The sequence below is a fragment of the Schistocerca americana genome, chromosome 2 (genome assembly GCF_021461395.2).
Source record: "Schistocerca americana isolate TAMUIC-IGC-003095 chromosome 2, iqSchAmer2.1, whole genome shotgun sequence".
Lineage (NCBI taxonomy): Eukaryota > Metazoa > Arthropoda > Insecta > Orthoptera > Acrididae > Schistocerca > Schistocerca americana.
Window position 1 is genome coordinate 197,041,986 of NC_060120.1, and position 18,993 is coordinate 197,060,978.

Consider the following 18,993-nt stretch of genomic DNA (forward strand, 5'->3'; position numbering starts at 1 on the left):
TATGTTTGAGCTCGGAATATATTCTAAGATTCTACAGCAAATCAGTGTCAAGGATATTGGATGGTAGTTTTGTGGATCACTTATGCTACCCTTCTTGTAGATGGGTGTGACCTGTGCTTTTTTCCAACTACTGGTCACAGTTTTTTGTTCGAAGGATCTGTTATGGGTTATAGTTAGAAGAGGGGCTAACTCAGCTTCAAATTCTGTGTAGAATCGGATAGGGATTCCATCGGGCTCTGGTGCTTTGCTTAATTTTAACGATTTCAGCTGTTTCTCAACACTTATTCCACTCATCTTTCCAGTGGTATGAGGACTAAATTGGGGCAATTCTCCTGCATTTTCCTTTTTAAAGGAACAAATGAAAACTGAGTTAAGCATTTCAGCTGTTGCTTTGCTACCCTCAGTTTCAGTTCCTGTCTCATTCGCTAGGGACTGCACACTAACTTTGGTTGCATTAATAGCCTAGCAGCCTTTACATATGAACAGAATTTCTTTGGGATTTGTGAAAGGTCATTCAATAGTATTCTACTACAGTAGTCATTGAAGGCTTCAAATGTTGCTCTCTTGACAGCCAGATGTGCTTCATTCAGCATCTCTCTATCTACAGTCCTATGCTTTGTCTTACACCTGTTATCCATTAGTCTCTGTTTTCTGAGAAGTTTCTGTACAGTGACTGCTTACCATACCATGCAGTGTCCCTTCCATTATGAACTGTTCTACTTGGTACATACCTATCCAGTGCATGGGCAACTATTCTTATAACTCGAGTCATAGTTCCTCTACATGCTCCTGCTCTGTGGTGAAAGTTTCAAGTCCCTCATTGAGATATGACATTACTGATTTTTTTCTAGTTTACTGAACACTTATACCTTTCTGTTACAACTGCATGGTCACTGATACCAATTTCAATGTGGACAACCTCAAAGAGATAAGATCCAATATATTTCCATCATTAATGAGGTTCTGAACTATGTCTTATAGATACTTTTCAGAGGAGACATTAATGTTTCACAAGATGTCTTATCATGCCCACCAGTAACAAAATTGTAACTTTCTCAATTGATTGGTGGATGATTAAAGTATCCACCAATGATTACAGTATGATTGGGGAGCTTAAATACAAGTGAACTGAGATTTTCTCTAAAGTTTTCAGTTACAACAGGACCACAAGTTAGTTTAAGCCTACAGCTGACAGTAACGGTACGAGTTTATCACGGCATTCGTGAATGTTTGAAATTTCACAGTATATCACATTACTGATGGGTATTGATACTATTAGCAAAAGATTATGCAGAAGTGAATTGAATAGTACTAGAATTTCAGACACAATTCTTGCATATTTGGTCTCACAGAAAGGAAAATTCCAAAGCTGGTTTTTAGGTATAAATAAAAGTGCAAACTGCATGGATTTTTTTACTTAGCTGTTTCTATGCCACCTTCTGCACTGGCGTGCTGAAGATGAACACTGCAGCATTAGTTTATCTCCATCAAAATTGCGAAAATGTGCTGCACAAACAAATCAGGTGTTGTGCCTGTTGCACTTAACAGTGCCATTCTGAATACCAGCTGTTCTGCAATTACTAGGCATTATTCTACGCGGACATAGTAATAACCAGTTGTCTGATGGCCGCCAGCAACTTACGGCTAAGGACAAACTCAATCATCTGAGTGCCAAACGTGACATACCTCACACCACAACAGTAATGACTTCAAAGTTTCTTCACTACTTGTGCCATTTGAACATGACTCCCCCCTCTACCCACCTTTCCCCCCTCACCCCTCACCCCTCACCCCTGCCAGCTCTCGCCCCTCCATACACACATCTATGTTAGCTTCACTTGTGTTACCTGGTAGGAACTGTCCCTCCACTACACCTCCCTCACCCATTGTTCCCTTGACATCAGCCTCTACTAGTGTACTTCATCATCTGCCCCTTTCTGACCCTTGCCCTCAACCTTTCATTCCCTTTTTTGATACAATTACTTCCCTATCCCATCATTGTACTATTATACTCTGCTTTCTCTCTCTCTCTCTCTCTCTCTCTCTCTCTCTCTCTCTCTCACTCTCTGTGCTACAGCATCCTCCTTTTGTAACAGTTGTTTGATGCCCCCTTTCCCTGTTTTCCAATATTTGTACTACCTTCTTCCTCGCAATTGCCATCCCCCTCTGTCTCCAAACACACACACACACACACACACACACACACACACACACACACACACACACACACACACACACTTTTGTTGACTGATCAGTTCAATACCTTGTGAACTGTACAGAGATGGACCCATGATCTGAAAATGAATACGTAAACAAATAAATTGAATACTATAAGAACATTCAGTTTAAATGAATCATACTGACTCTCAGGTATGACTCAGAGATATGACCCTTAAAATATGACATGAGGAGATTTCCCCAAATGAAGCACCTGAATAAGTGATACCACAGGTAGCCAATACAATGAGATACACTGTCCTTAATAAAGAAAGATTGTTGACTTCTCGCCTACATTTTGTAAATGGTTGTCTCTTTCTTCTTCCACTTCATTTTATTTTTGTCTTCTAGTCATTATTTTTTAATTCAAAGTGTCTTTTTCTCTCTGCAGATCTCTTCAGATAAGAAGCAAGTTACAAGTGACTCAACTAAAAAGCATTATGTACTGGACACAGGTCCACCTTACAATTGTGATATCTGTGACAAAGAATTCCACAAGGCCATATACTTGTACAGGCATTTGAAGAAACATGCAGGAGAGTTTGTCTGTGTCTCATGCTTAACAGTAAGTGAGTTTATCAGAATTTTTTTCCTGTGTATTAGTATTTGATATTATGTTTTTGTTGTCTTCAATTCAGATATTGGTTTGATTCAGCTCTCCATGCTAGTCCGTTCTGTACAAGTGCAAGGTTATTCATTTCTGTGTAACTACAGCAACTTATGTCAGTTTGAATTAGTTTGTGGTATTGAGCCTTAGTCTCCCTTTAAATTTTGTATCCTGCTATTGTCCCCCCCTCCCCCCCCCCCACATTATCAAATTAGTTATTCCTGATGATGAAGGAAGGAAGGAAGATGAGAGTTTTGACAACAAGGGTGTTAGAGATAGAGTACAAGTGCTTTTTTATATTTTGTTTTAAGGGTCGGGAAGGGAATCATTGCCATCTCACTCAGACTGGTGCCTTAGGGTGTATCCTACGAAGTTATTCTCCAATTTTAAACAATTCTGTTATATTCTTGTCTGCACTGTTTATGTCAAAATTTCACTTCTTTATAAAACTACACCCCATATAAATGTATTCAGAAAAGTGTACCTTCCACTTAAATTCACATTCACTTTTAATATTTTCCTCTTTTTTCAGGAAACCTTTTTTTACTTTTGCCAGTCTGCATTATAGATCCTGTATCCGTCTGTCACCGTCATTTTCTCTTGCTCATCTACTACTTTTAGTGTATCATTTCCTCATCTTACAACATCTTTTCAAGACACTATCCTTTCCATTCAACTGATCTTCCAAGTCATTTGTTATCTCTAGCAGAATTACAGTGTCATCAAAAGAACTTAGTTTTTTTTTTCCCTTTCCTTACCTCTCCTTTGTTTCCTTTAATGTTTGCTCTATGTACAGATTGAATAACGGAGGCTACTACCCTGCCTTCCATTCATGTCATTTTACTCCCTATATTTTATCCTGGTTAACTACAGAATTTGTGAGTGTATTCAAAGTACTGTGAAAACCTTTTCCTAAATCTACAAATGCTATAAATGTTTCTTTGTATTCTGTCAGTGTTTCTTCTTAGATAAGTTATTTGTATTGTCTTGCATGATCCTTCAATTCTCTGGCAACAAACTGATTTTCTCCCAGCCACAACCATTGTTCCATTGTTCTGTTAGTATTTTGTGTCAGTATTTTGCAGCTATGATGTGTTAAATTAAAGACCTGCAGTCATAGGAGGACTAGTCCACTTGGCTAGTCTGCAGATTTGTCTGGCAGTGTGTGGCTACTGGCAGCTATCTGATGAAATCTGTCTGTGGTCCAGCTATTCATATGACAGTCTGCTGAAGGGGTATCAGTTTGCAGGTAGAGGCCTGGGTAAGCAGATGGCAGTCTGCTGGTGGAAATGATGAATCCAGGCCACAGGGCCACAGACCTGACCATTGACCCATTGCACTTGCGTACACCCCCTCCACCCCCTTTTACTATTTCATATCCCAAAGCTACCCAGTATTCATCTATTGCATTCCTGTTCCCTGTTTATGTTAGTCATTGCCTAATCCTCCCTTTGAAACTCAAATTATACAGGACCCATCTCCTTAACTTTATATGTTTTTGGAATTTCTTGTACTTTAGCATGTTTTTGTAACTAATAAGTTATGGTCAAAGTCTACATATGCTCTTGGAAATGTTGTACAATTTAAGACATGGTTGTGTCATATAATCCATCTGAAACCTTCTGCTGTCTCCAGATCCCTTTCATGATTCATAAACCAAGTGTTTGCAATGATAAAATTGTGCTTTTTGTAAATTTCTTCCAAGTGCATTCACCTGTCATTCCTTTCCTCCAGCCCATGCTCATGTATTATGTTGCTTTCTTTCCTTTTCTCTCTCTCAAAATCCTGTGCTACAGTGGAGTTAAATTTTCATCTCCCTTAATGTTCTGAATAATTTATTTGCCACATAATGTGTTTTTTGAATCTCTTAGTCATCTATGGAGCTAGGAGGCAAGTATACTTATACAACTATTGTGGATCATGGTTTGTGTCTGTTCTGGCTATTGTCATCCATTCACTCTGTCGTTCACAGCAGGTCACACGTCATTGTTTTCTTGTTTATTATTAGACATACTACTTTATTTATTTATTTATTTATTTATTACTTCATTACTACTAGTTGATTTGTGTTGATAAACCTCAGGGCCTTGGTTTTTGGAGTGCTTGACATCATACAGTGAATAACAGAATTCACTTAACATGCTAATTTTTCATGTATTACATATCTGCACATTTCTTCCAAAAATATTCCTTTCTATGTGTAGTCGGAATGCACTCACAAGTAATACTATCACATTCCATATCCATCGTCACCATTAATAGTTTCTACATCATAATATACCATATTAAATAACCTATCCTTCAATATTATCATTATTGCAACACTTTTTCTAGCAAGAGATATTCATAACGTTGAACATTTGGATCTGCATAAAGACATTCATGTTAGTGTAAACTGGCCCTGTCAGTGGCAATTGTATGAGTAATTTCCGTGCAAAACTAAGCTTTTTGTCTAAAGATATATTTGAATTAGCACCTATTTATGTCAAAGACAGGAACTTTGACATTTCACACAAGGACCAGTAAACAAGGTAAGAGAAATTAGGGCTGATATGGAGGCATACTGGCAATCATTTTCCCTTACTACATTTGCAAATGGAAAATGAATGACTAGTAGCGCTATGAGGTACACTCCACCATGCACCATTTGGATTTCTTGTGGAGTATGTATGTACGTTGAAGAGCCAAGGAAAGTGGTATACCTGCCTAATAACGTGTAAGTCCCCCGCAAGCGTGCAGAAGTGCCACAGCATGATGTGGTGTGGACTCCACTAATGTCTGAAGTAGTGCTGGAGGGAACTGACACCATGAATCCTGCAGGGCTGTCCATAAATCCATAAGAGTACAAGGGGGTGGAGATCTCTTCAGAAAAGCACATTGCAGTCATCTCAGATATGCTCAATAATGTACGTGTCACCTGTCAGAGTCATATCTAGATGTATCAGGGGTCTCATATCACACCAACTGCATACACCCCACACAATTACAGAGCCTCCAACAACTTGAACAATCCCCTGTTGACATGCAGGGTCCATGGACTTATGAGGTTGTTTCTGACTTGTCTGGCCAGGCAACATGTTTCCAGTCATCAACAGTCCAATGTCATCATTCACGGGCCCTGGAAAGGTGTAAAGCTTGGTGTTGGGCAGTCATAAAGGGTGCATGAGTGGTCCTTTGGCTCTGGAAGCCCATATTGATGTTTTGTTGAATGGTTCGCATGCTGACACTTGTTGATGGCCGAGCATTGATATTTTTAGCAATTTGCAGAAGGATTGCACTTCTACCACATTGAACAATTCTCTTCAGTCGTCATTGGTCCTGTTATTGCAGGATCTTTTTCGGGCCACAGAGGTGAGGAGATTTGATGTTTTACTGGATTCCTGATACCCATGGTACACTCATAAAATGGTCGTAAGGGAAAATTTCTACTTCATTGCTACCTCAGAGATGATGTATCCCGGCACTTGTGCACTGACTATAACACCACACCCCACTTAAGTCTTGATAACCTGCTGTTGTAGCAGCAGTAACCAATCTAACAACTGTGCCAGACACTTGTTGTCTTATATAGGCATTTCTGACCACAGCGCTATATTCTACCTGTTTACATATCTCTGTATTTGAATACATGTGCCTATACCAGTTTCTTTGTCACTTCAGTGTACTTGCAGATGTAGGACATAAAAACGACAAATATCAATGTTATAGATAAAAAAATATGCATAAGTTAGCATTATGATAATATTACTATATTTCCCATCAACTAGTCCCATAACCTTGACAGAGATTAAGACCACCACCACCACCACCACCACCACCACCACCACCACTGTGGTTCACCTGAAGTCATCATTCCCCACGTTAATGATGTTGTATCATTGTGTACACTCCTTGCGTTTCTTCCTGTGACACTTCGCACCCATTTAGTTAGAATGAAAACCATTACTAGCAAGATATCTAACACGATAACATTTGAACTTCTCTAGGTGAATATTTTGAACTGCACAATCAAATGCTTTTGCAAAGTCATAGAAAATACAAGTTGGCAGTATTTTCTCATTTAAATTTGTATAATCTTATCCATAAATTGAAAAATCATGTGTTGTATAGAGAGATCCTTTTGATATACAAATTAAGACAGACAAAATATTTTATTGAAGGTAAAATCTTCTAGGTCATTACACTGCATTGTATTCCTGCTGAAATTTCTTCTTTATTAATCAGTGTATCGATCTCTCTTTTGGGGTATTCTTTAGGACTCTTTCTTTGTCTCCAGTTGGTTGTTAAGAAGATGCTTTGAGAGGAATATGACACAGCGTAACAACCCAGGTGGTCTTACTTTCAATGATAATGGCCATGAAAGCCTGCAGATTGAAACTGTGGGGTGGTGGGTTAATAATAATAATAATAATAATAATAATAATAATAATATCATATAATAATAAGTCATAGGTAATCATAAGTAGCAGGAAATATTAGAATATTTGAAGTATTGTTCGCCGTCTTTTACGACAGTCTGGAAACTATTTCTGTGGTCATCCACAAAGTGATGGAGAACATACTGATCATAGTTCCCAGTCTGCAAGTTCACATTCATGTCCAGCCCACTGAAAGAAATGTTTATATTCTCTATTTGCTCAGCAGGATCAGGACTATGATTATAAATGAAGATTTTGAGTTTTAATTGATAGATATATTTGGCAAAGCTTCACACGCACAACATTGCAATATACATTATGTTAATACTAATAATAAATCTCCCTATCCTAAACAGCACTATGAGCAGTTCAGAGGCTACTTCTACAGTAAGTTCCTATTAAATTGTCTTTTGCCCTGTCTTTGATAATCAAAATAATTGCTTGCCACTAAAGTGGAAAATAACTGTCACCACTTGCCATGTGGATTTGTTAACCATACAGGTGGCACACTAACAGTAACAGTTACTTCTGTGAAATCTATTAAGCAATCCAGGATGGTGTACAGTGCTCTTGATTTCACTTCTATTTGTACCGAAAACATGAGTTTAGTTGCAGTCTGGCGGTGATGTCATCTGAGGCATCCCGTGCTCTGGCATTTGACTGACGTGGATCGTACAGTGGCTGGGTGCAAAGTAAAGTCTTTTCAAAAATCTAAATGATCCAAGACGGTGTACAGCCTTCGTGAGTTCACTTTCTATTATTACTGAAAATATGCATCTCTTAACAGCCTGTCTCTAACATCATCCATGGCGGGCGCGCGCTCTGGCATTTGACTGATGCGGATCGTACGGTAGCTGAGTGTGAAGTGAAGTCTTGTCTTGCCCCTCGGAGTGTATTTATATACTGGCACAGCAGACGGCCAAGGGAACACCTGCTGTCATCCGCTCTACGCCCACTGTAGTAGCCTCTAAACAGCTGCTTTCTCAGCCCGTAATATTTAGTGTCTTTGTAATTTTTGTATGAATGTAGTTAAGTTGGTTAAAATCACAGAAAAAGTTTTAGCTCACCTACATATAAACTTTGCCGTCTAGACTTTTTAGAATGGAACTGACAGTAGAACATGACAGCTGAACTACAACTTTAAGAGATCTTATATTTGTTATTATTTACATCCAGGCCTTGAAACTTGTTATAGCTCTATTATTTAGTAGGTTTCATCATGTACTGCAACAAAAACTTCCTAACATTAATAAATACTTAACCTACTACAATTAAGGACATTTTAGTTCCAAATTTAGTTTTCAGTAAACTACTCGAAAACTAATAGAGGTAGCTTAGTGGGGTTACATAATTAATGTTTTTATACTAAACTGAAGCTTCATACAAATTTTCATATTTCTAAGTCTAATATTTATTTGAAATTTTTCTTAAAAATGCCTATTCTGACCGAAATATTGGGTTAATTGCATTGAGACTTGTACTAGTTAATTTTGACTACATCTGCACATTATGACCAGTTTTTGGGTTCCTAGCTTTGTTATTTAGCGTGACTTATTTTTTTCTTAAAATGATGTATTTAGGGAAATATATTTATCTGGTCAATCTGATATTTGACTGTTTAAACATTATACCAAAACACATGCTGACAAAGTGTGGAAAAGCAACTTTACTTTTTAATTCTAGTCTTAAATTGTGGTGCAATACTTGTGCGCTACGCATAGATGCGTTGTGGTGAAGTGCGCTACTAGCAGTGAACTGGGGTTAGTCCTGGCACACTCACTCGCCTCTGTATCTCTCAAATGGTGACAATGCTTGTTTCTCTACATCAAGAGTATTTCATTTTGGGATGTGTGTGTATGTGTGTGTGTGTGTGTGTGTGTGTGTGTGTGTGTGTGTGTGTGTGTTATAAGCCTCTTCTTCTACCTTTGAGAAGGAGATAAGCAATGACACTGGCCGGTAATTGTTAACATCCTTCCTTGTTGATTGTGAAGGTATTCACAAGGAATTGTTTCCTTGTGAAGGTATCTAACAAAAGCATATTTAATTCCATCTAGAAATATACCTGTGATTGTGATGTATTGTGTATGTGACTGCATATATGTGGAGAATGGGATTTTAATAATTTACTTGTGATATTGTGGGTTCCATGAGAATTTTGGTTTTGAGGGAAGTAATTAAACTTTAAATTTTGTTAGAGTAGTTGTGATTTGGATGTGAATGAAACATGATGTGTCAACACAATGCAATGAAAATGAATAGCCCACAAATGTACATACACGCGAAATATATAGGTATACTTTTATGATGTTAGGACAGGTGTTCAGCCATGGCCTTAATGATGGAACCATCCCGGCATTTTCCTGAAATGAATTAGGAGAAACACAGAAAGCCTAACTCAGGATGGCTGAACAGAGTTAACTCCATCCTGCCAAATATGAGGACAGTCTCTTACAACTACACTGACTCATTTGGTTGGTCCTTGTTGTACAATGTTCTTTGATATATACGCAATTTGCTTCAGATAACTTATAGTATAAACATAGTTTTGCTCTTCATCGCTGCATGCGTCAAGGGCACCCACTGGTGACTCCTGAATCATGAACATGTCTGTTCAGAAAACTGACTCCAGGTCCAGAAACAAGCCACTATGCCCCATACATTTTTAATGCCTTCCCATCACTCAACCTGAAAAACTGAGTCAGTTGAATGAAGAATGAGATGTTGAGCCCAGGACAATGATAAGACATTACTGTCGTGCACTTTAGTTCTTGGAACATGATTTTCTTGTAAAACCATTTTTAATGTGACAAGGTATTGTAATTACCCCATTTCCATTATCAACTCACTACTCTCTGAGTCCGATAAGTAATCTTTGATTGTGAAGTAAGTATTACTTTTGAAGAATGTTTTAGTTGCCTTTATAAATGGATGTGTTTTAGAAACCCTGTTCATCTCCATAGGATATTTGTTACATAATTTTATTCCTTAGTAGGAAATGTTGTTTTTAGTTTTTTGCTTGTTTTTACTTGTAAATACAGGTGCATACTACCCCTTGTTCCATGATTAGGTATAGAACTGTTATTGAAATACTTAGTAATGTTTTCTTTGACATGCACAACAGAGTGAATGTGTTCCTTTACTGTGTCCCTTGAATTGTAGTGCCAATCTTTTGAGCTACTTCCAGGAAGAAGTTATGAAATACATTGGCTATGTGGCACTATAATTTATTACTCAGTACTTTTCTTTACCAACAAAATAATCATATTTTTTAACTTATTTCCCAGTTTCTCTTTCAACTATTGCCCATATAAATTTAATTCTGTTATTTAGATAATTAATTTTAGACATTATACAGAGGTTTTTCGATTTTAAGGCAGCATAGTATGTATTACTTGTAACATAAAATTAGTCCTACTTCTCTATTTGCCCAAGCCATGTCTTTTTTAGTTTCTTGTTAGTGCCACACTTTATTTTAGTTGATACATGGTCCACAATTAAGATAACTTCTTGAAAGAAATTATCTGGATTATGGAAAATATCCATTTTTATCTACATAGACTGAAGCAGCAAGTGAAAATTTGCACCAAGGCCAGGAATCGAACCTGAGTCTCCACTGAGTCTCCAGCTTACTAGGTAGGTGTGTTAACCACCTTGGCACAGCAGTTCACACAATTGCATGGATTACCCTGATATGCCTCTCTCCTCAATCCAAACTCTCACTACCTCTCCAGTCTACTTAAAATTCCCCCTTACACACAAAATTGCAGAGGCTCTCCATGTTCTGGAAAAGCACCTCAGTATCAAACATAAATGGGGGATCTAGTGTGAAACCCATGTGGTGGTACTTATAGAAATGAAAGGACACAGTTTCAGACTAGTCTCATGTAGATATGATTCTTTTTTTTATATAAAACCATGTCTGTATGAGACCAGTAAAGTCTCTGAAATTGTGTCATTTCGTTTGCATTTTATTTTTATTGTGTATACTGTGAAATTTCAGCTGTGTAGCCATTTTGGAGGAAGTGCATACATACCAGAAAAAAAGTTGTGAGAATACCAGGTTGGTTATAGTCGCAAACACAAAAATGAAATAAAGGCCGAATAAAAAAAGGGCACTTACAATGTTTAACCCATTAAACATGTATGTTCTAGATTACAGTCATATAATTTCAGATTACAGTCATATAATTTCATGCATTGCATCATTGAACTAATTTATAATAAAGGGAAGCAAAATTAAACACTTTATAAGTACAAGTAAAAATTGTAAGCAGGCAGTGGTTGAAAAGACCATTTTGTAAGATGATTTACCATATTTCTGCCTTTGACGGATGCATCTGTGATATCTGTTTCTATACAAAGAGTAGCACACAGCCAGACTATTGGCTAGTGTGAGGGAGCTCTGAACTGTATGCAGCGACACCTCATGACAAAGAAGTCAAAGATAAACCTGTATAGACAGGTACACTCTATGTGTGGTCTATATTACCTAAGATATGAATGCTAGTGTTAGGAAGGGAAGAAAGGATTATTTGGTGTGTATCACATGTAGAAGGATCGATATCATTGAAATATAAATTGTTACAACAATACTATTTCTATTCAAGCAGTTGTTATATTCAGTTTGCAACAAAAAGAATGAAGTAAGATCGTGTGCAGATTTCCCTCTTCCTTGTCAAAAACAGAGCCATTGTGGCCATTTACATAAAATGTTAAGCATTATACCCACATGTCATTCTGTTTTCCTGACAATTTAGTTTGACATCATATTTAATAATAAGTACAAACCAAGTCATCACTCATACTTGTGCACACTTTTTTAATGAAGTAATCAATAAAGAACCCCTGGATAAAAATATCAAAACTACAAAGATAAAAGTAAATAAAAAAATAAAACTAGGAACTGGACACTTAATTTGTATATGCTCTGAACCACAATACATGCAGGCATTCATTTCTGTTACCTTTTAGTATGTAACTATAGCAGTGGAACCACTGCAACCAGTTAAAAGACAGGAAATAAATAAGATAATTACAATAAATAGTAAAAGACTGGAGGCAATGTGATAATAAGACAACTTTTATTAGATCCAGAATACCAAAGCCAGAAAGAACAAGGGGACATGAGATCAGGAAGTAGCAATACCTACGAGTACTGACTAACATGTGGTGGATAACATGAAGATAACACATTCTAAATGAGTATTTGAGATATAAGGTGTGGTTCACTCTGAGATAATACAATGTGGGATATGACAATTGATGTGAATCACCATACGACAAGCAACAAGACAGCACGAATCACATTTCTGCTTCAGTTTCAGTTGCATCCTTCTACAGAGGATGTTATTGTGACTATCATTATTATTTTAAATTCGAAAAACTTAAAAAGAAAAGGAAGTTTTGAGTGCACCCATACAATGTGATAAATTTCAAACATAGTGCAGCTGTGATTTCCCATGAACTCTCCCAACAGGAACACAAATTCCACGAATTCTGTAGACTGAGTCCAGGCAGCTTCTACTCTCTGGAGCAATTAATATCAGCTACTCTGACAAAGAAAAACATGAATTCTTTACTTGCAACTTCTCTGTTGAGAAGCTAATCATTACAGTACGGTAAGTTGGTGCAAGTGTTTGAGTGGTGCTAAATATGCCACAGTGAAAAGTTTATTTTTAGTAAGACCATCTAGTATGGTACTCTATTCAGTGTGATGTGTATGTTAACAATAGCTACAAATTAATAAAAGCTAGGATAGCATTTCTGCAACTTTTCAGTTTTGCAAAGTATTAAATGACTCAGCTTGAGGAGCATCTAGAAGAACCATTTCTGGATTTGAAGAGAGATAGGTCACCATCAGTGGTGTAGGAGTGGGTCGTGAACTGTGCATAGGGGTAGATAATGTGTTTGAAGAAACACAAAGAAGCCAGGGAAAATCCTGACATGGTTTTCTTAGCTTCATCAAGCTGCTCATTTAGAAGTAAGAGGAATTTAGCTTTCAGATCTCTCTTACATGTGTTGCAAAGTTTCCTGGTATCAGGACTGAAAAAAAGAAAAAAAACAGTCAGCAACATTAGCAGACGAATCCTGGTGTCTTTTCTTTCCAGTAAGTTTTTTTCATATCCAGCTTCAGCTTGTACTGGCAGCATACAAACAAGAGAAACATGAGGGAGCTCTGCATTCCACATAGCAGGCCATAGTAGGTGGCAGTAACCTCACATGTGGCACCTTGCTGCCAGCCTTATTGCAGACAGCCTCGAATATATCTCATACAGTTTCTCGAGAATGAAAATGGATATAGCTCTCCTTTCATCAGTAAGACCGATTTCAATAAGTTAGCTATATTTTGTGTGTAGAAATGCATGCCATAAAATGCACCAAACATGAACTGTCAAGTGACTGCACTTTTCACTGCAAACTTTCTGGAATGTACACAGTAACTTTTACTTGGAAATTCATTATCAAGCTATGACGTCAGACTGTAAAATGTGAAAAATCATTTTTTTTTTAACTGAATAATTTCTTCAAAGATGAATCAGAAAGACTTTGTAGCAGAGACTGTGCACAAATGTTGAGATGGTGGTTTTTAATTTTTTAGGTGAAAGGCAAAAGTTCTACTGAGAAACCAACTATAGAGATGGATCTAACTTTGCTTCATCTATATAAAATAACTTTTTTTGGGTACATCGGATGACTTGAAATTTCCCTTCCTGTGTATCATATGTATCGTATGACACAAATTGCATGGGACAGCCAGCACTCCATGTTGTGCCAGGCAATACAACAGAGGTGTTGTGTTACTGTTGTCCTGGCGTGAACCAGTTAACATGCTTCCACTATGTTTCTGTGCACTCTGTTGATGCAGGTTGCTTCTGCATCATGTTGCAAGTTACATTGCATGTAGTATCACATATCATATCATCTCAGTGAGAACCATATCAGATAGGCATTGAAACATTGCTATATATCATATGATGCAAGGCAAGGCATAAATGGGAAATCAAAAGGAGTGTGGAAACCTAAGGTATGTGACATATCACACAAAAGTAGATTTCATATTGCAAGAATACATTATCAGTGTTAAAGATTAATGGAAATCCCTTCATAAATACATTAAAATTAGTATCATGCTTCTCACCATTTAATGGAGATGCTGAGTCGCAGATAGGCCCAACGAAGAGACTGTCTGAAAGTGAGCTTTTGCCCAACAAGGCCTTTGCCAAATACACACACACACACACACACACACACACACACACACACGACAGCTTCTGGTAGCTGAAGCCAGACTGCAAGCAGCAGTGCATGATGGGAGAGGCAACCAGGTGAAGGGGGTAAGGAGGAGGCTGGGGTAGGGATAGCAAGGTAGAAAATAGGGGTGGGGGACAGTAAAGTGCTACTTGTGGGAACATACAGGGATGAATGGAGGGAGGGTAGGACAGCTAGGTGCTGTCAGGAGATTAGACAGAGGGATGGGGGAAGGAGGAGGAGGGGAGGGGGTAGCAGAAAAGTAAAAAGTCTGAAAGTGCATTGGTGGAATAGAGGGCTGTGTAATGCTGGAATGGAAATAGGAAAGGGTCTAGATGGGTAAGGACAGTGGCTGAAGAAGGTTGAGGCCAGGAGGGTTATGGGAACATAGGATATATTGCGGGGATAGTTCCCACCTATGCAGTTCAGAAAAGCTGATGTTGGTGGGAAGGATCCAGATGGCAATGTTGGAAGGGTAATTACGGTCTGTCTCAATGAGACCCTCGGTATTGTTTGAGAGGGATTGTTCATCAGTACAGATACAATTGCCATGGGTGGCCAGGCTGTATTGAAGGGACTTCTTGGTAAGCAATGGGTGGCAGCTGTCTAAATGGAGGTATTGCCAGTGGCTGGTAGGTATGACATGGACAGAGGTACTGATGCAGCCACCTTTGAGGTGGAAGTCAATGTTGAGGAAGGTGGGAGAGAAAATGTTGAGGTTCTGAAGGAGTGGGGATAGGGTGTCCTCGCCCTCAACCCAGATCACAAAGATGTCATCAGTGAATCTGAACCAGGTGAGATGTTTGGGATTCTGGGTGTTTAGGAAGCATTCCTCTATACGACCCATGAATAAGTTTGCATAGGATGTTGCCATGCAGGTGCTCATAGCTGTACCTCGGATTTATTTCTAGGTAATGTCTTCAAAGAAGAAGTTATTGTGGCTGCGGATATATTTGGTCGTGGTGACTAGGAAGGAGTTGGTTGGTGTGGAATCTGTAGGGCATTGGGAAAGATAGTATTCAATAATAGTTAGGCCATGGGCATTAGAGATGTTAGCGTAAAGGGAGGTGCCATCAATAGCGACAAGCAGGGCACCAAGTGGAAAAGGAACAGGAACTGTGGAGGAAGTGGTTGGTATCTTTTATATACACGACTGTCCAAAATCAAAGCAACAATTGGACATTTTGCATGGTTGTGTTTATTTTGCCACAAAACAGTAAAAACAGATGATAGTAAAGTAGGAACAATGTAAAGAATACATAACGTGATCAAATGAAACGTGCATAATATTTACTTACTTACTCACTGGTCATACCGGACTCGAGAGTCCATTACCGCAGCAACGTATTTTCGCCATCTGTCCCTGTCTTGGGCTATTTCCTTCCATTCACCTTCAATACCTAGGCTCCTCACATGAGCCTTCACATTGTCCTCCCATCTACACCTCGGTGGGGTGGGAGCCCACACAGAGGCATACCGACAATCCTTCTTTCCACGAACAATACGAGAATGGAATAGATGGGAGAACCGATAGAGGTACTCAAGGTACCCTCCGCCACACACCGTCAGGTGGCTTGCGGAGTATGGATGTAGATGTAGATGTAGATGTAGATGTTTCCCCACAGGACGTTTTCCTTCTAGGTGCCCTACCAGTACTCTGCGAGCTGCCCTGCCCTCATCCATTCGAGCTACGTGACCCGCCCATTGCAGCCTACGTGATTTAATAATACTGATTATGTCAGGGCTTGAATAGAGTTCGTGAACCTCTTCGTTATGCAGTTTTCACCACTCTCCACTTATGTCATCCCTCTTTGCTCTGAAAATTTTCCTCAAAATTTTGTTTTTAAATACTCGAAACGGCTTTTCATTTTGCACACAGAGAGACCAAGTCTCACACCCATACAGCATAATTGGTAGAATAATAGTTTTGTATATTCTAATCTTTAAATTCCTAGACAATATCCGTGATGAAAGTAATCTATTCAGTGAGAAGTAGCACACATTTCCCACCCATAATCTCTTCTTCAGTTTGGATTCAATCTCATTTCTCGAAGTGATGTCCACGCCTAGATACTTAAATGTGTTCACTTTTTCAAACTGCATGTCTCCAACTCTTAATATTTCCTGATCTACTGCTGTTGGCATTCTAGTAGTAACCAGGTATTTAGTTTTGTTTTCACATGCATAATGGTAGACAAAAATGTTATTCATTTTTTTCCATTTTAACAGATTTGCACACACATTCTGACAACTGGTAAATGTGCTGAGTATGGGGTGTGACCGCCACTGGCACCAATAGAGGCCTGATAATGATGGGACGTGCTGTGAATGAAGTCATCAATCTAATGTTGAGGCAATAATGCCCATTCTTCCTGCAGAGCTGCTCAGAAGGCTTGGAGAGTGGTTGGTAATTGCTGATGTGATGCAACCCATCTCCTTAGTGCATCCCAGACATGCTCTGTGGAATACAAATGATCAGGCCACACCATGCATGCAATATTTTCTATTTCCATAAAAACATCAAGAACCCATGCTCTATGAGGTTGAGCATTATCATCCATCAATATGAAGTAAGGCCCATAGCATCTTGCTACAGCCACCCATGATATCCCAAGATCTCCTCATGACAACTGACAGCAGTTAAATTTTGTTGATTCACCTGTACAATTTCATGAAGTGTTGTAGTGGTCAACATAATCCCTGCCCACAATATTAGGAATCCTGCTCAATATCAGTCTCTTTCCACAATGTGTGGGTCCTGAAATTGTGTTCCGTGTGCCATCCAGATGCAAATCCCTTGAGAATCACTCTCCAGACCAAATCGGGACTCACCTGTGAAAAGAACATTGGCCCACCTTTTGGCCTTCCAGGTGGTATGTTGACGGCTCCACTCTAGACATTCCATTCTGTGATGACAAGCCAGAGGTAAAAATACAGCAGGTCTCCAACAACGAAGGCCACTCTATTGAAGCCTTCTGTACACAGTTTACCTTGATACAACACATCCAAGGGATGCTGCGTGGTCAGATGCCAGTTGCAGTGCAGTAGTAAAGCGGCACCATCATGCTCTAACAGTCCACTCTTTCTTATGTCACATGTGGTCGGTCCTGTCTTGGTCTCCTGGATACAGTTTTGGTCTCTATAAACTATCATCTCAACCAAGAAACAATGTAACACTTCACATTAAGCCATCAGACCACATCAGTTTGTGACTCTCCTGCTTCCATTCTTCCTATGGCCTTCCACAGCAGAGATTCTGTAGGCATCTTCTCTGTGTCATACTGCACCATCTGTGACTGTGTACACAGCAATTATGGATGTGGAACTACCCTCCACTTGATAGGTGCCCTAATGTCATTGTTGTCATAGTTGCCCATTGATTAGAATGCTATCTTCCATGCAGAACATTATTGTAACATCTGTTGACAGTTTGTATGATTAAATTGTGAATTAGACACAGGATGGGGAAATAGCAGTTTGTTGCTTTAACTTTGGACATCAGTGTAGGAGGGTAGGTTGTGGGTAATGGGCTGAAGGTGTTGGTCTATGAAAGGAGAGATTCTCTCAGTGAGGCACAATTCTGGCCACAATAGGGCATCGTGGGTGGTTGGGTTTATGGACTGTGGGAAGCATGTAGAAGGTAGGAGTGTGGGGAGTGGCAGGGATGAGGACAGAGATGGACACTGGGGAGAGGTACTGGGATGGGTGTAAGGATTTGAGGAGAGACTGAGGGTTCTGCCGGGTTTCTGGAATGGGGTCACTGTGGTAGGATTTGTAGTTTGATGAATCTGGCAGCTGGTGGAGTCCTTTTGCCAGGTAATGTGTGTGGTTCATAACAACGGTAATGGAGCCTTTGTCAGCAGGTAGGATTATAAGTTTGGGGGATCAGGTTTTAGGTGATGGATTGTTGTTCTTTCTGTGGATGTGAGGTTAGTTTGCATTTTGGATTTGAATAATGATGATGAGGCATAGTTCAATGTTAAGAAATTTTGGAAAGTTAACAGGGGTGATTTGGGGGCAGTGGGATTGTTTCATGATTGGATATTGGAGTGAACTGAGTCAGACAGGATTCAACATTGGTCTTTGGTTGAGTCTGATTGTTAGGGTTGGTAGCAAAAAACTATTTCCACTGTTGGGGCCGAGGGAAGGAGAGAAGATCTTTAAAAGTCCTGAACAACTGAATTTGGGAGAGGAGCAAAAGATGGGGCCTTAGTCTGATGCGGGACTAAGACTTTTGGAGGAAAGATTCATGACTGTGTTTTGGGTGTGTTTAGGTTCTGGATCCTGTGTCATGGCAGGAGGGAGTTTTTGATGGTGGGGTAAATGCAGTAGGTCTGTGAGACAGGGTTTGTCAGCTGTGAGGGGACGTGGGGGAGGTTTGGAGGTTGTTATAGAGATGGTGGATAGTGGTAGTCCAAGACAGGAGTAGGAAGTGAGCAGTATGGAGAGTTTTTTGAGGTGACGTTATGCATGTTGCTCGAGTTCCCACAGGGCAAGAATTTC

At 39.2% G+C, this 18,993-nt stretch overlaps 1 protein-coding gene across 3 annotated transcripts in view; it reads left to right on the top strand.

Annotated features, from left to right (window-relative positions):
• Positions 1-18,993, top strand: part of LOC124590782 — a 281,346-nt gene that overhangs the window by 141,759 nt on the left and 120,594 nt on the right. For all 3 annotated transcript variants that reach the window (XM_047131676.1, XM_047131675.1, XM_047131677.1), the window contains one exon: positions 2,609-2,782. In XM_047131676.1, coding sequence (XP_046987632.1) covers positions 2,609-2,782 — 174 coding nt within the window. The remainder of the gene's footprint in view (positions 1-2,608; positions 2,783-18,993) is intronic.